General features: G+C 38.1%; 1 protein-coding gene and 1 long non-coding RNA gene across 5 annotated transcripts; one reads left to right on the plus strand and one right to left on the minus strand.

The window, feature by feature from the left end:
- Positions 1-20,394, minus strand: LOC122084487 (probable E3 ubiquitin-protein ligase ARI2). Of its 3 annotated transcripts, none has more exons than XM_042652765.1 (7): positions 20,004-20,394; positions 19,234-19,266; positions 18,816-19,095; positions 17,582-18,062; positions 860-1,408; positions 610-779; positions 1-443 (listed from the first exon to the last, which is right to left on the minus strand). In XM_042652765.1, exons 1-7 carry the CDS (start codon positions 20,121-20,123, stop codon positions 310-312), a joined length of 1,767 nt encoding a protein of 588 aa, XP_042508699.1. In that variant the 5' UTR covers positions 20,124-20,394; the 3' UTR covers positions 1-309. The 3 variants fall into 3 exon arrangements, with proteins under 3 accessions (XP_042508699.1, XP_042508697.1, XP_042508698.1); XM_042652763.1 differs by having other exon boundaries at positions 1-455; positions 20,004-20,393; XM_042652764.1 differs by having other exon boundaries at positions 1-455; positions 610-776; positions 20,004-20,391.
- On the plus strand, positions 3,474-25,012 carry LOC122084488. 2 transcript variants are annotated; one of them, XR_006141913.1, is made up of 3 exons: positions 3,474-3,760; positions 16,018-16,105; positions 24,675-25,012. It is a non-coding gene; the product is annotated as an uncharacterized LOC122084488 (long non-coding RNA). The 2 variants fall into 2 exon arrangements; XR_006141912.1 differs by lacking the exon at positions 3,474-3,760 and having other exon boundaries at positions 15,459-16,105.
- The last annotated feature ends 1,405 nt before the right edge of the window (positions 25,013-26,417 follow it).

The raw sequence follows: 26,417 nt of genomic DNA on the forward strand, positions 1-26,417 counted from the left end.
TGGACTGTCTAAAAGAGCTGCTTAGTATATTAATTCAAGCCTTTGGCAGAGGATATTAGGATATATATAACAGTTATGCACATGTGCCTGAACTGTGAAGGCATGTACAGAATAATGATTAAATAGAAAACAAAAGGAAGGCTTTAATCACATATTATGGGGTGGATCAGTGAACAGGATGGATTAAGACAAAAAAGGGAACAGGGGATTCCCACAAATGCCTTGGCACTGGATCGGAGAGCAATGTGGTGTATTCTTTCATGTTAGGGCTGTACACTTGGGAGTATGCAGGAACAGGCTGTAACTAAATCAGCTCTTGTCAATCACCTCAGCAGGCAAGTTGAGATCAAGGAGGCCATCTCCAAGAGATTTTCTAGCACGTTTCCGAGAAGAGCATCCACTTCCATTTAAATTTGGTGAGCTAGAGGAAGGCCAACCAGGTTCTGTTGTTCCACCTATATATTGCATGTGTCAGTAGCTTTTGAAAAACCTGTTGGTTTGCTTCCAACTTGTCTTTCAAAAACTAATCGTGGTGAATTAATTAAAAAGTCATATCAAGGTTAAGAAGAGCAGTAATTAGGTTTTTCAAAGAAGTCTGAATAGCTGTACCTTGCATGCTGGAATCTGATCGCAGAAAGGTATCACTATCATCTGCTTTGGAACTCCGATAAGGAGAAAGTTCTGATGCCTTCTCAACACCCTTTGACTGGTAAGGAGCTATATTATGGATTGTTGACTGGAGGGAGCCCAATAAATCATTCTCAATGCATTCATACCTGCTAATGTGCTCAGCGTGACCAACTGAATTTCATGAATGAAAAATCCACTGAGAAAGTTCTGATGCCTTCTCAACACTCACATTTTCTTACAGAGTTTATCAATGATGACAGAGAGATTGATGACTTGCATCCTTATCTCCATGACTTTTTCCTCAGCATACTCATCAATGGGTTCCTCTATGAACTTAGATAGCTTCTCCACATTTCCTTCAAGCTGCTGTTGTTGGTCCTCAAATAAGTTCTGTTTCAATTCCCTTTCCTCCTTTGACATCTCACCATGGAAGAGGTCATCCCCAAACATGTAAAATGCAAATGGATATGAATATGAAAGCACCCGTCTTGATCTAAAGAGTCTGTTCAGTCCATTTGTTAGCCAAGTGAAATCTTTCAGAGTTGATTCCCTGCTTTCCAAAATTGTGATCTTAGCCTCGATAGTTTCCTTGAGCTTGGTTTCAAGGTTAAAAGAATCAGTGTGAGCTTTATATCGGTTGTGATAGTGCATGTATCGATATAAATCTCGTTTAGCACGCTCAGCTTTCTTCTCATGGTCTTCTTTGTACCGCCCACAACTGTGACCAGTAATAGTTGACCATGTGTGATCCCGGCCAGTAGCTCCACCACACAACCAACTGCATCAAGGCAGAAAAAAAATCATACAGGTCAACTTATATCATTTTAGGCAACAAAACTACCAATTAAAGCAGGATAAGCACTGAAATTTCATGCTCGCAGCTGTAGGAAGTCCACATTGAGGATGAAACAACTCCAAGGTAAAGCAATAACCCAGTCCCAACTAGAAGAACTATTAGGCTATGTTTGGTAGCCAAGAGAAGAAAAGAAAAGAAATGAAATGGTGAGAAAAAAAAAAAAGTTATGTATGTTTGGTTACCATTAAAAGAGAAGAAAAGAAAAGTTTTTTATATTTTCTCATGTTTTCTTGTATTTTTGGCAAGATTTTTTTTTTTTTTTTTGAGCAAAGCTATACTTCACAATTCCCAAGGGGAATTTTGAAATTCAAAAACTGAATCTTCTCTTGGATGAGGACATACCAAGCACAAAGAGAAAATTTTAAACCATTGTACTTTTTTCTTTTCTTTTCTTTTCTTCTCTTAGGTACCAAACACAGAGTTAGTGACTAGCATAACCAGGATCACAAAAACTGAGAAATAGAGAACCGTTTAGGGAGAAAATTGATAGTTTGAAGCAGAGAGATTGATGTAGATCAAAGCATGAAGAAGAATATGAAGAAAACACTGTTCATGCAGTACTGTTCACATGAATAATGCTGTGGGGTCCAATATCGACAGCTGGCTTGGTGGAATGCTGCTAAATGCTAAGTAGGGAAAGGGAAGAAATCCCTGAGAGAAGTCATGTAGGGGAAGAAGAGAAATCGCACAGGGGGGGGGGGGGAGGTCACATGACCTAGTCTTGTGCACCATACCCGGCACCAAAACATTCAATTCAATTCATTCTCCAAATTTGTCTAAGAAATTGGGTTACATGCCTTTTTTTTACTAAACTAAAATTAAAACTCACCTAATTAACAGCTAGACCTGAAATAGAGACTTCTAATTACTTCTTAAATCTTAGGCTAATAAAATAGAAGGACAATAAAACTAAAATTGGAAAATTCTACTTGTCTAATAGCAACCCAAAATAAAAGATTATAAATATTCCCCAAATAAAATAAAATCCTAAAAGATCCTAATAGCTTTGAACCCAAATCGGTAACTTTGATTCCAAATTGGATCCGGTTCATCTGTACTTGGATACCCAGATGGGTTTGGATCGGTCCATGTGTGTGCATCTGCATCAACTCCCCAATGTTGAGAAAAACTCGTCCGCAAGTTTTATAGAAGGGCAACAATAAAAGCTCACGAGCGGGGGGTGAATTTCTCCTTGTTCGCAATGCGAAAAAAATCCAACATATGAAGTTTTGAAGGTGCACTCAAGTCCGGAAAATCATAGGGAAGCACAAACTCATGATGGGGAATCAGTGGCTCTGTACTGATGTCCTTCATTACTTGATCCACGATTTTCTCAATTTCCAGTGCCTATACTAGTTCCACAACTGGACAGTCTTTCTCTTGTATTAACTCATTCGATTCATCCTATGGGTGCACTGTTGGTACCACCTTCTTTGACTCAACCAATCCATTAAGAGTAAATTTTTTACACATGTGGTAAGCTTAGAGGGTGCACACATTACTGTCACAATCAAGGATGTCGTCTCGTTGTTCCAACCAACCTCAACCCAATTTAATGATTTGTTGAGATGAGTAAAAAATTTCACAAAAAAACACCATCATAATAATGAGAAACAAAAGAATTCAATGAATACATCATCCTCTGACTCAAAAATAATTTGATTGGTCTTTGACAATATATCCACTATAGGTCTTGAGATGAAATTGTCATATAGTCTCTCATCAGTCAACAAATTAGCAAACTTTCCATTGGGCAAGTGAACTCTGAACATGAACACAAAAGATTCCATGTCCAAATTTGTAATCGGGAGTACTTTAGGCCCACTATGGAGGGAGAACACTTAAAGTAAAGGTTTAATGGCAAAACAGTAAATATATGGAAGTTTCAAAGTGCGTCACAGTAATGTAAATAGTTGAAATCCAATTATAAAGCAACCACATATCATGTATGGGCAAGGGTATATGTGAATGTAGGAAAAATAATAGGACAACGGCGGATAAAATGGAAAGGGAGGGGCAATTCTGGCAAGTCAGAAAAGAAGTCAAAGGAAAAAAGGATTCTTTGGGAGGGGTACCATAACCGACATGAAAAGAGGCAAGTAGTCTCTTGCTGGCAATGGCAAGGAGCAGCGATGGTTCCAGGGGCTTCGATGACAAGCGGAGCTCTCTATGCAAGGCAGGAATACTCCTCATGACCTCTAAGGGAACCAATGATGAGAGGGAGAGAGGCGACCTCTCCGGGAAGTCGAGTTGCGGCAGGAGCTGCTGAAACAGGTATGATTTCTTCTTCTTCTTCATTCTTTCTTTTTTTTTTTTTTTTTTTTTTTCTTCACCCTTTTTTCGGGTTGACAAAACCCTAGGACACGGATGAGGTTTCAACTGAGGGAAAATTTTCAATGGGTATGATTTCTTGGGAAACGAAAAGGTTCTGGTAGGGTTTTAGTGGGAAATTGAAGGGAGGATTGGAGGACACGGATGAGGTTTCAACTGAGGGAAAATTTTCAATGGGTAGTTCTTGACAAATAACAAAAATAGAATGGGAAGGAGAAAGAGAAAGAAAAAGAGAAACTGAGGAAGTGAATGGGAAGGATGGGATCCTTTGGCTCTGATACTACTTGATGGAGGGCCGGTAGGGAAAGGAAAGAAATCCCTAAGAGGTCACACGACCTAGTCTTGCACCATACCCGGCACCAAAACATTCAATTCAATACACTCTCCAAATCTATCTAAGAAATTGGGTTACACGCCTTTTTCTACTAAACTGAAATTAAAACTTACCTAATTATAGCTAAAAAAATTGAGACTTCTAATTGCTTCCTAAATCTTAGACTAATAAAATAGAAGGACAACAAAACTAAAATTGAAAAATTCTACTTGTCTAATATAGCCACCCAAAATAAAAGATCACAAATATTTCCCAAATAAAATAAAATCCTAAAAGATACTAATAGCTGTGAACCCAAATCAATAACTTTGATTCCAAATTGGATCTGGTTCATCTCTGTCTGGATATGATCAGTCCATGTGTGTGTATCTCACAAATAAAATCCTAAAAGATATTATATATTAGTTTCTAGTTCAAAAGTTTTTATTTTCTCATACAATTTTGATGCCTTCCTTGGAAAGCAAGCTATACAAGGAGAACCGATTGGAGATTTTTAGAAGATCTTGTGAATTGTTTGCGAGTTCAAGTTTCCTTTTTTGTAACTTGTCTTTACCTAGTCCAGGGACAAGAGTTAGTTTTTATTTTCTCATACAATTTTGATGCCTTCCTTGGAAAGCAAGCTACACAAGGAGAACCGATTGGAGATTTTTAGAAGATCTTGTGAATTGTTTGCGAGTTCAAGTTTCCTTTTTTGTAACTTGTCTTTACCTAGTCCAGGGACAAGAGTTAGTTTTTATTTTCTCATACAATTTTGATGCCTTCCTTGGAAAGCAAGCTACACAAGGAGAACCGATTGGAGATTTTTAGAAGATCTTGTGAATTGTTTGCGAGTTCAAGTTTCCTTTTTTGTAACTTGTCTTTACCTAGTCCAGGGACAAGAGTTAGTTTCCAGATTTAGGAGTTACCAAAAGTCTTTTTTTCCTTTTTCGTTATGTCTATTATTTTATTTCTTTCCTTGTTTAAGGCAAGCACCCTTGCCTATATAATGTAATTGACTCCAGGGAGTCCAACATGATTTATGATGAATAAAAGACTGCTTTGTACATTCCCTCATTGTCCTGAGAGAGTCTAAATACAGGTGAGAGCCATTACCCCTATCCCCCTTCTTTCTATTGATTCCTTTCTTCTCCCCCTTCTATCCCTTTATTTTCTGTGAGTTAGTCCCAGAGATCGGAGGTTCAATCATCTGTTGCTGAGCTCTGAAGCACAAGTAAAAGCTTTTGGTTCCCTGTTCTGGGTTTTTTTTTGGGCAGCAGTTGTGTTGCCATAACGTCCAGACCCTTGGACCATTAATGCTTATATTTTGGAGACTAACCAGAGCCTCCTGAAGTCCACTCGATCCACAGTTAGGACACATCAGAGGCCAACCCATCCATGTTCTTGGAAATCATCCCAAATCTAACCTAATTCAAGATTTGTCAGGTCTGGAATTTCAGCAATCAATTCAGGGCTAGATTTTGAGGGTTTATTAAGGTCTTCATAAGACACACTTGACCAGAAATTAGGGCTTATCTGAGTCCTATTTTGGGAGTTCTTCAGGATCTCTTATTTGACCTATTTTGGGAGTTCTCAGGTAATTATTATCCTGTCCAAGTTCTCAGTTTGTTATTGAGAGTATCTCTCAGATAATTAGGACTTGGTTTGACAGTTGTTTAGAACCTAAATACTGTCTCAACATTGATGTTTTTTTCACTACTTGTTTGCTGACTTTTAAACCCTATTCTGGCCTAGCCAATTGGCTATTTTGTTGAGTATCTGCTATGATTCGGGCATTATTGTTATACCAATATCAGTACCAGTTGTTGTGTTTTGGGGGTTGTTTGTAGATCCTAATTGTTGTTGATCCTTCACTGGTCAAGTGCTCCGCGCTACTAGTAGAATATGTCTGAAGAAAGCCATAGAAAACAGAGAAAAATGTATGGCCTGCAGACAACTCCTAAAGCGACTAGGAGAACAGAGTAGCAGAACTAGAATTAAATAGATCGAATAAAAAGAAACTAGTATGCCAAATTTAAGTCAAATCTGATTAGTAGCCTGAGAGAGAGATTGAAGAAGAATACAACAGCAACAACAACAACAAGAACAGCAACAACAAAACAACACCTCAGCCTTATCCCAACTAAATGGGGTCAGCTACATAGATCCACAAGAGTGAAAAAAGTAAAAGTAGTAAAAAGAAAGTAAAATAGCACCACCACAAAAACGTCCCACCTAAAAGGGGTCGGAAACACGGATCTTTTCCCTCTACATAGATCTATTTGAAGTTATACTAGGGTCAAGACCTAAACTTTGCATATCTTCCTTTAATATCTCTCCTATAGTCATTTTAGGCCTACCCCTAGTTCTTTTCCCTCTACATAGATCTATTTGGATTTAATCACTCTTCCTTACTGGTGCATTCTTCCTTACTGGTGCATCCATGGGTCTCAATTGAACATGGCCAAACGACCTCAAACGATTTTCATAGAGCTTATCCTGGATCAAGGCAACTCCTAGATTAGCTCTAATATAGTCAATCCTTACTCTATCTCTCCTATCTTGCCACACACCCATCTCAACATCTTCATCTCTACTACACCCAGCTTATCTATGTTACTCTTCTTGACTATCCAACATCCCACCCCATATATTATATTCGGTCGTACGATAGTCTTGTAGGATTTTCCCTTAAGATTTACAGGGATGCCTCGGTCACACAACACTCTAGAGGCACCTCTCCATCTTCATTATCTATGTTACTCTTCTTGACTATCCAACATCCCACCCCAGGTATCTAAAACAATCACATTAAAGTATATCTCACTCCTCAAGTTTCACCCCTCCGTTATACGGCCCCGGATTAACTGAAGCTACCATCATATACTCTGTCTTCGTTTTACACTCAATCTTATCGTTAATCCCTGTTACTGTCTCATCCACCAAAACAATATCATCAGAAAATAGCATACACCACGGGACCTCATCTTGTATATGCTTGGTTAAATCATCCATTATAAGTGCAAATAGATAAGGGCTTAAAGTTGATCCCTGATGTGACACAATTGTAATTAGGAATTCACTACTATGACCTCCCACAGTTCTGACACTAGTCACCACATTCTCATACATGTCTTTAATTATATTCACATATTTACTTGAGACAAGATAATTGAAGAAGAATGCAACCAGAAAATTGGATGGAAAACAGGGGTGTCACAAGCACACGGAGATTAAACTGATCTATTATTAGAGTGATGTAGATCCCTTCACTAGACTCTAGTATCGCAGGGAAAAGAAGACCCAGAACCAGAACTAGTCAGGTTCCAGTTTGGTCCAGCCAGCCTAGCCAATCGAGCGAGCAAAGACCAGCTTCTAGAATAACAGAAGATCTCCCTATTGATTCAGTTTTGAACAGAATTTTTGTCTCTTTGTGAGACTTAGACAGAAAGCAAGGGTGTGGATCTAGTGCAGCCTTCTAGAAGTCTCTTTTGTTTCCTTTTTTATGTGTTTTTATTAGTGAACAAGTATTTAGTATCAGCTATTTGTCCATAAGTTTCTTTTTTTCTTTCTTCTTGGCCAAGGAAGACAAAGTTTCCTTTCCTTGTAGTTTCATTTTTGTAAATTTCCTATTTGGAGACATGAGGCACAATTATAAATTGGCCATCGAATTGTACTCTCTCTACAGTTGAATGAATGAACATGAGAAGCTCTTGCTTGCCAATTTGTCTGAGAAATACCAGTTTCAACAGATAGCTATGGATGAGAGGCCCAAGGCTGAGAGAGCCTATCCCACCCACACCTATTCCATCGATTTCCTCTTGTTCTCTCTTTTCTTTTCTCTGTTCTTCATTATTTTCCTGAGTGTTAAATCTGTTGTCTGAGATCTATTTGGAGCAATTCATTGAGACATCATTTCCAGTTGCTGTTTGAAGACCTAAGACACAAGGAAAGACCTATCGAACTCTGTTTTGAAGGATTTTCTGGGGAGGATTTGAACCACCAAATCTCTTCAACCCTTAATCAGATTCCGTCAATATTTTGATCCCAAAAGGGGCACTCAACCAGGAGTTCAGGTCCAGCCAAGGTCTGAACTGAGAGTTATCAGTATTCTCCAGTTTGTGACCTAATTCTGCCCTAGATTCAAGAAACATCATATCTCATTATTCCACAATCAGATCCATCAGCGATTTTGGGGTTTTAGTGGACATCCTAAGACCTTCATTCGATCCTAATTTCAGCCTCAACTGAGGCCATGGCTGTGATTTCTAAGTTATCTTCTTTTGACCAGATTTCAGGTTTTATTTTATTTATAGTTTCCTTTTTAGACCTGAATCTACTTCTTAACTATTATTTGGAGCCTATTATCATTAACTATTGGGGTTGATTACATCTGTAATCAGCTTGACATTAATTGGTATCGGAGCTATGGCGGAGGATGGATCCAACCACCTAGCTCCATTGAGTACTATTGATGCTCTTGTCATAGCTGTGCAACAGTTGATAGAGAAGATGGCAAATATGGAGCATGAGTTAAGAGAATTTCACTGATCAATCTAAAAGGTAGCAGCCCAGAGTGAATAGTGCACCTAGACCAACTCTTCAGCCAGCCCGACAAGTAGTCCGCAATGACCATTTTGATGATGAAGAAGATGATTATGACGGCAACACCCCACAGCAAGATGACAATCACAAGGTGAAAAAGGAACTTAAAGAATATAACGGGAAGCATGATCCCACTGATTTTCATGTCTAGTTGAACGCATAAGTAGCTTACCTTGACTGAAGAATGAAAGATGCAGCTGGCCAGTACAAAGCTCAGAGGAGCCAAAATGCACGAGGGAAGATTGACCCGCTGTCTAATTGAACCAACCACTTGGGAGGAGATGGAGATTCTCAAAGAGAAGTACTTGCTTCCTTCCTACCGTAGATTTCTTTCACAATCAGCTCAACACCATATGTCAAGGTACAATGACTGTTGAAGAATACATGGATAAATTCAATGATCTACTTTCCCATACAGGTGTTGATGGGACAATGACCAGCTCCTGTCCCGCTTCAAATTGGGATTGAGGACTAACATTAGAGATAAAATGGGTGTAGTTGAAATTCATAACTTAAATGACTGCTTGGAGAAGGATATGGATGCTGAAGACCTACTTAAGGCAGCCCCACAAGGATTCAATAATTAATCTGAAGATGGAAGAAAATCATTTATCCCTAAGTGACCAAGTGGAACCCCTATCCCGAGCTCTGTAAGCTACAGAGGATAAGGGTAAGGCCCCTATTGTTGATAGGGAAAGAACTGGGACTAGATGCTATCATTGCAACGGAATTGGACATTAATTCTGTTTGCAACACAGAAAGGCAAATTCAGTTTCTACAGCCATCGAATCCAACCCGAAGATGCTTATTTGTGGCTTGTGAGCCCCAGATGGACGATGATTGGGCTGTTAATGCCACCCTTGAGGGCGATGAGTTGGACAATGAATTAGACGATGATTACGGCGACAATATCTATGAAGTAAATGATACAAAAATTCTGGTGGCAGAAGCAAAAGGGGGAGATTAGCAACACCATTGTATTTTCTACACATTAATGGCAAGTGGAACCTTTATGGCACAAGTAATAGTAGACAGCGGGAGTTGTGTGAATGTGGCTTCTCAAGCATTTGTCATCAATGGACAGCTTAAGCTTGAGCCACATCCCCAACCTTGCAAGGTATCCTTGCTCAATAATAATACTTTGGAGGTTTATCAACATTCTTCTATGCCATTTAATTTCAGATTATGAGGATGTGTGGTGTGACGTCATCCCTATGGTTTTGATAGAAGATTACTTGGACGGCCATGGATGTGTATACTTGGACGGCCATGGATGTACACAACAAAGTCTTTGTAAGAAGCACCAAGAATCGATGTTTATTTAACTTCAAGGGAAAGCCCCTCATGCGGAATCCACTCGATGTACCGAAGCCAAAGCTTAAAGCCGCACAAGCCAAAAGGTAGCAGATACTAAAGTTTGTAGCCAAACCACCACAGATTTCCTCAAGTGAAGATACAGAGAGATGGTGCTAGTACAAGCAAGGAACAGCCGTCAGAAAAGTAACTTTTAGCCTTGCCGCATTGGGAGTTCCTCACAACAAGCGAAGAAACGGGGCTGATTTTGGCACTTGTGACAAGGAAATTGTGCCAGTGAAAGAGACGACTTTTACCAAACTTATACGGGAACTTCTCTCGAATTTTCAGACTTAATGTCTGAAGATTTACCCAATGAGTTGCCACCAATGAGAGATACAACATGCCATTAACATAGTGCCCAAGTATGTGCTTCCAAACCTGCCCACTAAGCGTCTCAGCCAACCAAGCATGCCAGTGAAAGAGACAAGTGGATGACCTTCTATGAAAAAGCGTTATTGTTGAGAGCATGAGTCCTTGAGCCGTATCAGCCTTATTGACTCCGAAGAAAGATGGATCATGGAGAGTGTGTATTGACAGCCGCACAATAAATAAAATCATGGTTCGCCTTGATGATGAATCATAGAGAATGTGTTCAACACAAAGAAAATTGACAGCAGTGGCAAACCATCCTTCCTTTCGGCTATCAATTATGTCCAGTGGACAGTGGACACTGAGCTGTTTCTCCATTATCTCAAAAACAAGGACAGTCAGGAGCCACACGAGTTGCTCGATTCTGGTCTTTTTGCTTTAGTTGTTAAGGCGGTGAAGGTGAATGCTTCAATGGGAAATTGATTAGGACTAGGGACGATCTCTACAACTCAACTTGTCATAAAACTGGATTCTAGACTTTCTTGAGGCTCATAGATTGCATGTGTGGTTTCATAGAGGAAAGGCACACAACAGTGGGGGGGCTTTAATCCCACATCGAAAGAGTGGGAGGAGACAGGGGAACAAGGTGGCTATAAAATGGAAACGAAGGGCACTGCAAATTATGAGCTTACGGTGGAGAATGTCTCAGCCAAGGCCCATTTGCTAGTTTATTTAATATTCCTTTTTTTTTTTTTCTTCACTTTAAAAAAATGGGAACGCATATTAAACCCCTTTTAAAATGGATTTTGTAACCAAATCCAATTTTTTCTGTTCATTTGATTATTATAAGTTAGTTTGGCAATCCGTGTTTAAGACCTGAAAAATCGTTCGGCCGTTTTATTCGCATTTTAACCAACAAAGATCCAATTGGCACGATTGTGTTAATATTTTAGATACATAATCTCTTGTTAGGACCTTCCTCTGACCATCTTTTTAAGCCCCATTGGTTGGCTGGTTATTGAGTCATTGTCACTTCCCTATTATGTCCTTTTGTTTCCTAAACTTGGATTATTTTAATTATGTCCTGTGGTTATTGTTGTTCTTTAAATCTTATTTTGTTATCTAGAAAACATTAAGGGCCCACCACTGTCACCAGGATAACACCTATACTTGCTAGAAAATTGATTTTGCTAAAAAAAGTTCATCTTGGATTAAAAGAAAATTGATGCAGATTAATCACCAAAATAGACTTGTTTTATTAGGAATAAGCCTAGGGTTGGGTTTCATACATGTTGGGCCTTTGATCCCATGTGTTTTGAATGTAATAGACCACTTTTATGGGTCTAAAAAGGGGGCTCTAAGGATGCATACGGGATTACTAGTTAGTTTCTATTTTCATTAGTTTCCTTTATAGTTGGGTTTGATTTGATCTATATTTGTTTCCTTAGAAGTCAAGTTATTAGTTGAGTCAAGTCATTAGTAGTTAGTTTCCTTTTTCAACTAGTTTCTAATTTCAGTTAGTTTCTAATTTCATTGTTTAGTAAATATTGTATTAGGAGAATATTTGGTTTTCTTTTTAAGGAACCTTCTATTTTGTAATTCTCTCCCCCATCAACATTATAAATAAAGAGGAGGAGGCTCCTAAAGCTCAGAATTATTTTGATAAAAAAATTAATGGCTGCTGCTATTGTCTTCTTCATAAAGAATTGTCTTGTGTTTGATCAAGGCTGATGGAATTGGAGTTTGATCCAATTGACTCTTGCAGTGTGAAACCCAAGAGGTTCCTTTCAAGTGTTCTTCTTCAAAGCTATTTCTCTCGTCTCTTCTAAAGTATTCAAGGCTATTACTGCCCTACGATTTCAGGTATTTAGATAAATTCCTTTGTTTACAGTTATGTCCAGCGATAGGCATTCCTGTGAAGGATTTTCAACTTCTGTCCAGGCCTATCCCACTGTTAACTTTGGCTGAGATTTTAACCTAAGGTTCTACCGATACAAAGGGGAACTCGATCTAGAGTTGAGGCCCTTCTGACCTCAGGTTGTTGAGTTATCAAAGATCTCCCTATTCTGGCCAATTCTGGTTTCTGCCCAGAATTTTGAATCGCTTTGTTCTGTATGTTGCTGATTGGCTGCTGGTCTTATGCTTCAATGTTTAGTCTTATAATTGGTGATTTAAGTCCTTAATTCCTTGGCTGATTATTCAGTTATAGAATTTCTGAACTGTTGAGACCGATGTTTGTCTGATATTTTATTGGCTGGTACTGGTTGTTCTTCTGATAAAAAAATCCTGCAGTTGAGACTTGGTTAGGATCCCTATCCTAGTCTACATTAAGTGGTATCAGAGCATGGTAGAGAATACCCATCCCACTGATTATGCAAAGTCCATGGCTTCTATTATGGAGATGTTATAGGCTATGAGAGTTGAACAACAAGCTCCTAGTGAAAAAGTTGGCTATGAAGACCCAACAACAACCTACACATGGTACTCATGTACCACCTGAAGTGGAAGCCCCTATGAATTCAGTTGCTCAGTTGGCTAACAGGAGACCTAACCCTGATCTGAGAGAACCACAGGGTTCCTGTAGTGCAACCTACTTTGGAGGAACACCTAAGGGGTTACTTTGAGACTAAACGTCCCATATATCAGAGGTGCTCTGGAGATTCACAGAAGGTCAAGCTCGATCTGAATGAGTTTGATGGTAGACATGACCCCCAATTGTTCTATGATTGGGTAGCTTCTTTGGATGACTATTTTGACTACTATGACCTACCTGAGGAATGGAAGACTAAATTAGCGCATGCTAAGCTAGTTGAGGCTGCTCGTGATTGGTGGAGAACCTATGAGCAAGAGTTAGAAGACCATGCTAGAGAGCCTACTACTTGAGAGGAGATGAAGCTTGAACTATCTGACAAATACTTGCCACGTAACTTCAGAGCTTGTATACAAGACCAGCTGAATTCTCTTCGTCATGGGACTATAATTGTTACAGAGTACATGAACAGATTTGATGCACTTTATTCACGCACAGGCATAAAGGAGAATAAGAGACAACTACTATCTCGGTTTTGACTGGGATTGCGAGCTGAAATCAACAAGGGAATTGGTGTTGTTGATGTGTACTCAGTGAGGGATTGCTTTGACAAAGCCCTATGAGCAGAGGACCTTATAGCACACGCAGGTAGAAGGTTTGGTTTTCAAGTTGGGGCGGTCAAGAAAAATTTTCCAGCCACTAAACCTAGTAGTTCAGCACCCCCAAGGCCACTTTTCCTCTACGGGCTGGTTGTAAAGGAAAGACACCTATGACAGGCAACAACATAGTACAGTACTTTCATTGCCAAGAGATAGGATATTGCTAAGTCTTGCCCACATAAGCAGAGGGTTAATGCAGTGGCTGAAATTGAAGAACCCAACAGGGAAGATGAGTCAGCTCTTTATCCATACCCCTTGGAGGACGATAACGATGACGACGATGACGATGGTAGGTATGACTATGACCAGGAAGATACCAATGGTGATGGTACTTATGGAATTCATGTGATTAGTAATGTCTTGGTGGCTGAAACCATGGAAGAAGACTCCACTGAAGGATTCTACATTGAAGAGAGCATAATAAACAAGACTAAAGCCGTGGAAGATGAGGTAGTGATTGAAAGAACTCCACAACAAGTCTTTGAGATTCATGATGAGAAGGAAGCGCCTGTTCCAATCCTTGATGAGAAGGTTACAATGTTGATGACTCTATGCATACGACACTCATAGTTGGTATTGATTCAGAGGTCGAACATATAGAGTTTGTTATGCCATCATGGTTCTTCGAAGAAAAAGCTCCACATCTTGAAGACTACATTCCACAAGTTTACAAACAACCAAAATTTTGTTTGGGAATGGTCAAAGTTACTACTTACATGTTGTTTCCCCCTCATCACTGCAAAATTCGAGGACGAATTTTTTCAAAATGGGGAGAGTTGATGCAGATTAATCACCAAAATAGGCTTATTTTATTAGAAATAAGCCTAGGCTTGGGTTCCATACATGTTGGGCCTTTGATCCAATGTGTTTTGAGTGTAATAGGCCACTTTTATGGGTCTAAAATGGGGGCTCTAAGGATGCATACGGGATTACTAGTTAGTTTTCATTTTCATTAGTTTCCTTTTTAGTTGGGTTTGATTTGAGTTATATTTGTTTCCTTAGGAGTCAAGTTATTAATTGAGTCAAGTCATTAGTAGTTAATTTCATTTTCATTAGTTTCCTTTTTAGTTATTGGTATATTTGTATTAGGAAAATATTTTGTTTCCTTTTTAAGTAACCTTCTATTTTGTAATTCCCTCCCCCATCAACATTATAAATAAAGAGGAGGAGGCTCCTAAAGCTCAGAATGATTTTGATACAAAAATTAATGGCTGTTGGTATTGTCTTCTTCATGAAGAATTGTCTTGTGTTGGATTAAGGCTGATGGAATTGGTGTTTGATCCAATTGACTCTTTACGGTGTGAAGCCCAAGAGACTCCTTTCAAGTGTTCTTCTTCTTCTTCTTCAAGCTATTTCTCTCAGCTCTTCTAAAGTATTCAAGGTCTATTACTGCCCTACGGTTTCAGGTATTTAGATCAATTCCTTTGTTTACAGTTCTGTCCAGCGATAGGCATTCCTGTGAAGGATTTTCAACTTCTGTCCATGTCCAGGTCTATCCCATGGTTAACTTTGGCTGAGATTTTAACCTAAGGTTCTACCCATACAAAGGGGAACTCGACCCAGAGTTGAGGCCCTTCTGACCTCAGGTTGCTGAGTTATCAAAGATCTCCCTATTCTGGCCAATTCTGGTTTCTGCCCAATGCTGATCTTATGCTTCAATGTTTAGTCTTATAATTGGTGATTTAAGTCCTTAATTCCTTGCCTGATTATTCAGTTACAGAATTTCTGAACTGTTGAGACCGATGATTTTCTGATATTTTATTGGGCTGGTTCTAGTTATTCTTCTGATAAAAAAATCCTGCAGTTGAGACTTGGTTAGGATCCCTATCCTAGTCTACATTAAAAATACAAACTAATCAACAGCCACCCATTTCGTGTATTGTGGAATGATGCAAGAGTACTTTAATACCTCATAGGCTAGAAATCTGCAGAATAAATGGACAGATTTAGTGACGCATGTCAAAGATACTTAAACAAGTACCAAAGAAGAAAAAAGAGCCTGAGTCAACTCATTCCTAAACTCAGCTGTGGCCCTGTGGAAAAAATTCACCCACTCTTCCATTAGATATGAACCAGTATGGTACACATTTTAAGTAGTTCATTAGAGTTGCAATTCCTTTTTTTTTTTATTGTTACTTGTTATAGTTAAGTACCACCCTGTTGGGATTCTTATTTTACTCATTATTTGTTAAAGTTGTTAAAGGCACCCCAAAAACGGGAGGGAGGACGACCTAGGGGTTTCCTATTTCTGTTTTGCTTTGTTTTTTAAGTTGTTACTACTTATTTTCTATTGGCTGAAAGGTTTTCCTAAGGCCTATATGATTCAGGTCTACTAGTAGTCTATTTAAGCACTTGTAAGGCTCAAAGAGCCCACTGTTTTTTGAATAAAAAGAATGTCTAGTTGCCTCAATCAAATTCTGCAGTGATTCAGATTCAAGTTGCCGTGGTGATTCAGTAACAGGGTTTGTGGTGATTCCATAGTACATATCCTTTCTTATTCCATCTGCTTCAGTTCACAGGTCAGTTATTTATAGCAGTTTTGTTTCAATTCAAGTCTGGTTTCAGACATATATTCTGTAGTTCCTGCATGGTATTTACTGAATTAAAATCATTATTATTTCACCTTCTGGAACCTGTTTTAAGATCAAGACATTACTGGTGCCAGATTCTGTCTGTCCAAGTTGAACTTTCCTTGTTCAACTAGGATTCTTTACTACCTAGTAATCAGATCATCAAATTTGGTTAATATATCACATTATCACCACAGTATTCCTCGCTGTTAATAGATCATTCAATCTGTTTTTAGACCAAATCTGACCAGTGGTTACTGGTTTATGAGAATCCCCTAAAACCTAGTCCTAAGATTCTGTTAAAGTAATCCTTGTTCAGGTAGGATTTAATCAAAGCTCAGAATCTGTCCATTACATTAATTTGAGATTTTGGTATCTTGTTTATTTCTATTAAACAAGTCTTCGACCGGAGTTTTGTTCAAATCTGAGTTTCTGATTTGGTTTGGTTGGATTTTCCTTGAATTTTGGAAATTTCTTAAGTCTGTGGTTCTGGTTCGTTAAGGGGTTTCTGAAACCTACTTCTTAGGTGAATCTAACCCCATTATCCAGAGAAGAAAGTAGAAGAATTAGCACAAGAACAGAAGAGAAGAAGAAAGAGGAAAGATTACATGCTAAAAGCAGATCAGAAGAAGAAGGAAAAAATCAGATCTGAGATATTAATCCCGTATACACTGCTTAACAACTCTCTAGTGCAGTTGGTGAGCTGTGGTGCGCAAAAAGCCCATGCTCACCAGGAGATCTCAAGTTCGAGCCTCCTAGTTGTTACCTACTTCCTCTCCCTACCTATCAGGGAAAAAAAAAACACTTGAAAAAAGTCACAATTTTTAACTAAAACGTCAAAACATCCTTAATTTATGGAGTTGTATTAAATAGAAAAGATCTTCTAACATTTCTAAATTAAAACATAAAAAAGACTTATACTGACTTAAAAGTAAATAGACTCAACATAACTCTTAAAAGCTATTAAGCATCCTAATCTAGCTAAAACACTCAATTATGAATTTTGTTGAAAACCTTTACCCCTATTTTATGCGCTTATCAGACCCACTGCAATCAAACCCAAGAAAATAAAATCCTAACCTACAATAAAACTACCCAAAGCTTAATTTCAGCCCATTGGACTGCCACCAACACGTTATGGGCCTCCCAAGCTTATGTCTAGGCCTCCATATGGGATAAATTTCTAATGTAACCATGGCTCTAGGTATCGGTATTGTATAAGTATCACCAGAGCACAATACAGCCCAATTCCAGCCAATACGTATCAGTATCGGACATCGATACCGATACTGATAACCTTGAGTGCAACCACATCATGTTATAGCACAGTTGAATGGAAAAATTTTGTACTGGAGAAACATTGAGAAACCTAACACAAGCATAAATTTGAAACAGTAGCCACCATAAGACCATAAGAACTCTTACCAAAATGCTTGTCCACAAATACAGCTGACTAGATTGCAACCACCATTCTTTTCCACTGGCTTGTGACACTTTGGACAAGGCTTTGTGTTGACTGTAATCCAATTAACGGTCTCTGATTCATCTTTACATTTCTTAGTCCACAGCTCCCACATCAGGCATGAACAAGGTGAGTGTGCTTCAGAAGAGCAACTGAAGCAGAACTGTAATCCGCATGCACATTCTACCTCACAAAATTTATCATCCTCAACACGTATAGCATTACCACAATGTGGAACACTAGGGCACCATTTGACTTTTCTGTTATCCTCAATATATGACTCTAGAAGAAAACGTTCAAATTTCTCTGCCAGATCAGGATGCCTTGCACTCACTAGATTTCTGACAACGGCTTCATCACATATGGCATTGCACTTGTGTGCCATGCACCTAATGCGTCTACTTTGACCCTCATTGATCTTCACAATAAAATGCTCAGTCCAGCCTACACAAGAAATGCATACAAATGATGAAATCTGTATTTTAAAGTCATCTTGGAGAGAAATGTAGAACAATATTTTACAGGAAACTAGTGAGACAATGCTTTCGTTAAGTATGTCAATTTCCTTACATAATGAAACTGAAGGAAAATAAATTATTTACCCAGCCCTGTCAGGATAAGATAATTTACACCGCCCTCCATTTCTGAGACATGTCAAGGCTGATGCAGTCAATCCAAGAGTTGGATAGGCGGAACCACATTGTTCATGTCAAATTACATGACCCACCTAGTGGATTTTCCCCATGTACTTTTAGCCATCAAACTAGTGGAAGCTAATGTGGAAATTCTAGGATAGATAGAGAACAATGTGGATTGGCCTTCTACAAACTTCAAATCCAAATTCAATCATAGGCCCACCATATATTGAATGTTTTCCCTAGTAACTAGATTTTAACCAAAATTTAACAGTCGATTGAGATTAAGGAAAGTAAATCTCTAGTTAACTTACCATTGCATGAATTACAAATCTATCGGTTACTATTATAATGTTTCCAGCACGTATCTTTGACAGGCCACACCAATAAAGAAGAAGTAGTTCTGACTTCTAAGTTGCAGTGGATTTCAAAAGATTGGGAGGCAGCCAATACCAAGAACATATATCCACGAAAAAATATGCCGATAGTTTCTATAAGTAATGAAAAGAAACCTTAGGTATGAAATAATTTGTAATTTTGGTAAAAGAAACCACAAACTTACAATTGTTGCAGAAGCAGTGGCCACAGTCCATTGTCGTAACCTCATTGGCAAGAATATCATCCATGCATATGTTGCACATTATTGTTGATGAGGACTGGATTGGGGAATGATCTTTCTGCTCAACTACACTGACACCTGCTTCAGCAAATAATTGTTCTTTCCCCTTCTCTACAAGTACTGCAAACAGCTTCTCAACATCCCAACAGTGATAGATAAGTAGAGTCCGAGCATGTTGCTCGCTCAGTTTTAGTAAGTCCATCACCCTTCGCAAATCTTCTCTCTGCATAGATTTAAACCAGCAATTTAAATCTCACATGGACATAAGTAAGATACACACACATAGGGAAATGGTTTTAATCATGAAAATTATATCCATAAGATTCCAATAAAACAGGGGAAATTGCAGCGAGGAATATACCTGTGCAATCAAAAGGGATTCTTTCTTGATCACCTGCAATAAGAAAGTGTCAAATTAACAAAGTCAATAATTATAAAACACATGGAAGCTCTAGTTTGATCCAAATTAATTCTAAAGATATTTTAGGTTGAGTTCTCTCACAACAGTAAAACAATGTCTTCTAAAGATAGCTTTCTCTGTCAAGGCAAAGGCAGAGGGCTCGTTTGTACTTTTTGGCATTGCTATTCTGGCCACCTATTTTAACTAACTCTAGGAGAAGAGGTTCTGAGTTTGGAACAACTTTGCATGAAAAATCACCAAAGAGAAAAAGCACAGTTTTGCCGACTGTTTTCTACAGAATTTATTCTGCAACTTAATCTCTTAAAGCAAATAACATTCCCAGAGCTGACCCTATAAGTTAAGGAACCTCACCTGAAAAAAATTAAATTTTAACTAACCAAAGAGTCCTAAATGTCTTTGTTATCAGAATCCTTCCCTAAGGAAACGTTCTGTGACAACTATCGACGACAATCAAAACTAGCTCAATCACCACAAGCCTGAAATAAACAATCCCCAATCTTTATACATAACACTGAAAAACAAGAAAGCGAACCTATTCTAATTATCAACATTCGATATATCGGACATTCAGCCAATTCTCATTCAAAAAAACTCCAGTTCCTTGAAAAAGAGCGCGAGGAACAAAGCAAAACCCAAGATCATGGAAATTTCCTGCTAATCCAACAGGATTACGATCCTCTACCCAGAAGAACTGAAAAAACAAATCTTACCTGACTAGTAGGGACACTCTTAGGCTGCCAGTGAGTATCATCTTCGTCATTCTCCAGACCTTCGAGTGCATCACGATCAGAGTAATAATCCTCTTCGTCACTGCTCATGTAATCCTCCATCTAAGCGAATCCAAATAAAGGAAAATAAAAAACACGATCGAGCAATAAGCGACAGGTATTCAGAGAGATCAAATTACAGAAAACGAGAAAAATTTGGGGACGATCGAGCAGATTCTTGTAGGTTTCCCAGAAAGAAGAAGAACGAAATAGGGAAGAACTTGCAGAGGAAGTGAAAGCAACTAAAAATGCTCTGAAAAGAGTAGCTTCTCTTCCCCGACGAGAGGGGGGCTGGGGTAAGAGAAAGACACAGAGAAATAATAAAATGTAAATTATTGGACAAAGTCACAAAAGTTCGCTGATGGGAGTTACAGCTTACTTTTTAAGATACCCGAAACACCCCTCTACTCATTATTTTCATCTCATTTAACTCCCCAAATGGTGATTGCAGCCCCAACTTGAATCTCAACCAATCAAAATAAATATATTGGTTCTTCTTGTCACTAAAGTTGTCAAGTGATAAATTATAACTTTCTTTTGATATTTATTACTATTATTATTATTATTATCTTTAAAAATTATATATACACAATTGTCTAGTATGGCATAGTTTATACATCATATATGCATTATAAATCGAAAGTTTTCTAATCATATCCCCGTTGGCCATCTCCTTAAGTATCAGGATAAATTTTTTTCTTAGGTTTTAGACAAAAAATATTTTATTTCGAAATGGAGAGGTATAAGAGTCCAAAGCCGCCAAGAGTATAAATGAAAATCACTGGCCCTTGCAATTCTTCTTCACCATTTCACACGGCGTACTCTTTCCATTCCTTCTCTCTTACCTTCCGTATCCCAAATAGAAGTCCTCTTGTAGTTGTTTCACCATTTTTTTCATGTCAACAAATAATTTTCCTAAGATAAGATACATTTTCTTTTAAGTGAAAAGGAAAAAACCCAATCAAAAATGTTTTGTCTTTGTCAATAATGCTTGTTAGGGGAAGAGTCAAGTTTTAGCATAGGGGAAAAGGGATAGTGGTAGATTGATAAATATAAGGGATCATGTAGCCTATTTAAGAATAAGAAATTGTAAACTTTTTCTTTGTCAATAATGCTTGTTAGGGGAAGAGTCAAGTTTTAGCATTGGGGAAAAGGGATCAGTGGTAAAGAATAAGAAATTGTAAACTTTTTTTGGGTTATCCATTGTTTTATGACCAAAAGTTATTTAAAGTAAGGGTTAAAAGAGGTTTTTAAAAGACCGAAGGAGATTCGATATATGGTTTCGATATGACAAAATGATTTTTTTTTTGTTAGTACACTACGGGCCCGTTTGATAACGTTTCTTTCGTTTTTGTTTCAAGAAACAGTAGAAACATAAATTTCCGTTTCTAGAAACAGAAACGGAATTGAAGGTGTTTGATAGGTCATGTTTTTAGAAATCGATAGTAACCAGTGAAAGAATGGCCACAAGTCGTTTCCAGAAACGGCGAAACAAGTGAACTTGTTTCGCCTGGGTCGTTTCTTGAACCATAAATAAGTAAAAATTTCTATTTCACTTGTTTCGCCTGGGTCGTTTCTTGAACCATAAATAAGTAAAAATTTCTATTTCTATTTCTGAAAATAAGTGAAACGAAACAGTTTTATCAAACGCTTTTTACTCCGTTTCTGCTGTTTTTGGAAACAGAAACGGCAGAAACACGTTTCTTGAAACGTTATCAAACAGACCCTATGTCTTGGTATTTGAAACAAAATCATTTGATATGTTCTGACTCGTACCAAATTACTGAAATCATATTGAATATTGAAACAACCAAAGTTTTATCAAAAATAGCACTGAAACATTGAATTATCTACTATATATATATACCAAATAAAAATCATACTTAAACCGAAGAAAACCGTACTAAAATCATACTAAGCTGAAATTATATTATATCAAATTTTTTAGGTATGATACGATTTTGGTATCTATTCTTGGTATGTTGTACCATACAGAGTGACACCCTTTATGCAAGGGCCACATGATCAGGGAATGTTAATTTTCCCTAATTTGAAAGTAGATGGATCATTTTTTTCCGAGTGTACATGTGGAATGATAGGGCATACACTTGTAGGGATAAAAAAAAGTATTATACTAAGAGGGCAAAAAAGTAAGATTCCATTTTTATTTTATTTTTTCACCAAACCTTTTTTCTAATGATGTTTAGTAAATATAAACATGTCTATAGATCGCAACTAGTCATAATGTCATTAATGATGTTTTGGTACGAAAACAGAAAAAAATCGATCATTAAAGAAGGTAATGATGTTTAGTAAATATAAACATGTAGGTGGCCGACCATCCATCCAATTTAATTATATTAATCTAAGTCTTCATAGCGTCAAAAAAAAAAAAAAAAAAAAAAAAAAATCTAAATCATTATTGGCATAACCTTTACAAAATATGAGTTCTTAATCCATCCATGAAATCATCAAATTGAAGGATCTTGCTAAGCCTAGAAATCTAGAACCTTTCCATATTGGTTGAACCAATAAATAGTTCTTGAAGATATGATTGATGTCAAGGATTTGATGAGAGAATGGGTGACAAAATGAAGGGATATTGAATTCCCATTTGTCTAAGAGATTAGGGATTGGAAGATATCAACGCCAAATCTCTATCGTAGATGCAACTATTAACATACCATTAGTTGTATCAATCTATACATATTTGTGGTTCTAGTGCCTAGCGCACTAGTAGCAGCATCAGTTAGTAGAAGCTAGCACCTAGAGGTCTAAGGATCAACTCCAACCACATGTGAATGTGTGTTCGTTCCTCTCTTAAGGGTAGGTTGGCCATTGTCCCATGGTACCAGATACAAGGCACTAGGGGTGTCAACCGGTCGAACCAGTCCGGTTTCGATCGAGCTTAATCGGGCTTGAAGACTTTTAAAGGTTGACCGGTCCGCATTTACTAATCGGGCTTAGTTAGTGAGGGCATGATACACTTTATATTCGGTCTGTCGGTCTCAGGCTTAATCGGGCTATTAAAATCAAGCCTTAATCGGGTTTTAGTCAGGCCTTAACCGGACCACGGACATGTTTAATGTTAAACAGGCGTAATCGGTTTTTAAACGGGCCTTCTTTAATATTATTGAGCAACGACGTCGTGACGGACGATGGGGTTTGGTTTCCTATTTTTCATTGTCTAAATCTGGTTGTGGCTATTCTTTTATTTGTTTTAAACTGGTTGGACATTTCATAATCCATGCTATGTACAACAACATGGTTAATTTTGCAAAATAAAATTTTAAGAAAAGAGATGATTGGATGAAAATGCAATGAGAATGCTCTCATGTGGGATTGCCCATAACTACAAATGGATCTCAATAAATGTATTGATTGATCCAAGGAACCTACTCTCTTCCAAGTCACATATTTAAAAACATCACAAAAAATCCAAAGCATTGATCCAACATGCTCCTAAAGCTCTTTCTTAATGATTATTTAATTAAGAGCGGTTTAGTTATTTATAGGTGAACTTAGTGAAGTATTTTAGGTAGGAAATCAGGCTCTAACGGACGTATTTAGAGACCACCAGTCGACCGCCATCGGTAGCCGATCGACCGCCAAGAGCCATTGAGGCAAAATATAGCCATTGGGGCACTTCCAGGCAGTCACTGGTCGACCGGGACTTTCTACCGATCGACCGGCTATGGTCTCGGACAGTTCCGATCGACCGGGGATTCCAGTCGGTCCGCCGCCAACATGACATACTCTTGGTCGGGTAAAATAGGTATCTTACAACTGGGCCGGGCCAGGCCAGTGCAAAATAGACCGGTCTCAATCGGGTATTAATTGGTCGGTCTCGGTCGGGTGCCCGACGGTCCAAGTATCAGGACTAAGACCGACCATTTATTAAACGTGTCGGGTTGTTTAATAAATGGGCCGGGCCGGGCCAAGCTATAAACGGTCGGTTCCGATCGATTTCGTCGGGTCGGGCCACAAATTGACACCCCTACAAGGCACTATAGAAAATAAAGACAATCATTTATTTATCCTCTACTGGTATAAACGGTGGGCCAGGCTATAAACGATTTCGGTATCAGGCCACCAATAAAATATTAGTTCAACAATCCAAGCTCGTGTAGGAGGATTGATCAATGGGGCCGAGGGGGGTAATGGAGAAGAGGCTATTGTTGGAATGTCTCCATGGGATCCAATAATTAGTCCATGGATTTATGTTCAACATTCCAAGCTGAATCTGGTACTAAAGAAAGAAATGGGAATGGATATAATTGAATTTCAACCCCAAGAAGCATTAGATGGGCAGGTAGCATGGAGGGAGTCAGTATTAGGAAAGTATTTTGTTTTCATCAACATACCCCAAAAAGTGTAGAAGGATTCAATAAAGCCCAACCCTTCTTGGCTAGCAAAGCTTTGTTCATTGGGGTGGATAACTTGAGATTTAATCCTCCAATTTTTTTTAGGTTGGCATCTTGTGTTCCAACTCAATGTAGGGGTCAGTTTGGAGTATCTAATCTGATGATGATGGGAGATGAAAGCAAGACATATAATAGAGCGATATTGATGACAAAGTGGACTAAATAAGAGTGTGTTTTCTACTGCATTCAGATATTTGGATCTCCAGTTATGAAGTTTATTGTTGTCCTGCTGAATCAAGGAAGGCAATGAGATTTGTTCATTTTGCCGCTTACATGAGGATGCCTTAAATACATTGTCCTAACTTGAGGTGGGAATGATTTGAAGCCTCGAAGCTAGAATTCTTTTTATTAGTTTATGAATTTAAATATTAGCTGTATTGAGGTCTACTTTTGGCAAGATTAATACATTGCTCACCGTTTATTTGGTTCAATGTTGTAGCAATGATTTTTTCCTATTTAAGTGAGAGAATGTAATGTTTTCATTATTCATGGTTATAATTCAATCATCGTATGAGTAGTAAATTAAAATGTTGAGAGGCCTATGCGTCAAGACAATGAGAGATAAGGTAAGGAATGAGCGTATTAGAAATGATTTAGAGGTTGCACCAATCCAAGACAAATTCCTTGAGAGCCGATTGAGGTGGTATGACCATGTTCAATGAAGACCTATGGAGGCCCCGATAAGGAAGAGTGACCAAATTCATTTGGAATGAGCTAGAAAATGTAAGAGCAGACCAAAGATGACTATTAACAAAGTGGTCCGAAATGATATGCAAAGAATAGGGCTCGACCCTAATATGACTTCGGATAGAGTTTCATAGAGGGCAAAGACTCTTGTTGTTGACTTCCTATAAGGGATGTTTCCATTATGCGTCTTTCTATACTGTTGTACATTCTTCTATTATCCCCAAGTTTCTTCTTTTTAATCTCTCTTTTGCTTCTTTACTTTCTATTTTTCATATCGAATCCATATAACTGACCCCTTTTAGCTGGGATAAGATTATAATTATTATTGTTGTACGAGTAGTAGATTAGTAGATAGGTGTTGATTGGCATGCTTAGTTAGATAGAACCCAATTGAGAGTGATCTCCATAATGGGAATTGGTTTCAATGAACTACCTTAATGGTTAGGCTTTATTATGAGTAAGGCCCAATTCCTCTTAATTAGTGTTAGTCCTTACTCCGTGTCTATATAAAGATAGTTACGCCTATTAAGAGCTACTTGTCACAAGTTGTATGGAAAAAAGAATAAGCAAAAAGACCGACAAAGAGAAAAATTGAGGGTCCATTTGATAACGTTTCTACCGTTTTTGTTTCAAGAAACGGCAGAAACATAAATTTCCATTTCTAGAAACATAAACGGAATTAAAGGTGCTTCATAAGTCATATTTCTAGAAGTCGATAGTAACCAACTAAAGAATTACAACGAGTCGTTTCCAGAAACGCTTGGTTCGTTTCTTGAACCATAAATAGGTAAAAATTTCAATTTCTATTTTTTAAAACAAGTGAAACGAAACAATTTTATCAACGCTTTTTGTTCCGTTTCTAGGTCGTGTTTCTTGAAACGTTATCAAACAGGCCCCGAGTGTTTGAAAAGTTCCGTGATAAGTGATACGGATTTAGGTATGATTCCAAACTTCCAATCGAATCTCTATTATTATTATATTAATTTTGTTCTTTGATCCATCATATTGATCGTATAATTTTTTTTCATTAACATGATACTCTAATGAAGCCAAGCTTGGCTGGGAGAAACTCTAGACAAGGGTTGAAGCCTTGAAGGGGTTGAAAGGACAATCTAACTCCTTGTGGCCTGTTTGGATACAATTAGGACGCATCACATAGGGCAGGTTCTCATATGTGAAGGTGATATGAGCTGCACTTTCTACTGGGATTGAGACAGAGGGACGGGCAATCTTGCAGCTGAAGCAA

The sequence above is a fragment of the Macadamia integrifolia genome, chromosome 7, assembly GCF_013358625.1.
Source record: "Macadamia integrifolia cultivar HAES 741 chromosome 7, SCU_Mint_v3, whole genome shotgun sequence".
NCBI classification, from domain to species: Eukaryota; Viridiplantae; Streptophyta; class Magnoliopsida; order Proteales; family Proteaceae; genus Macadamia; species Macadamia integrifolia.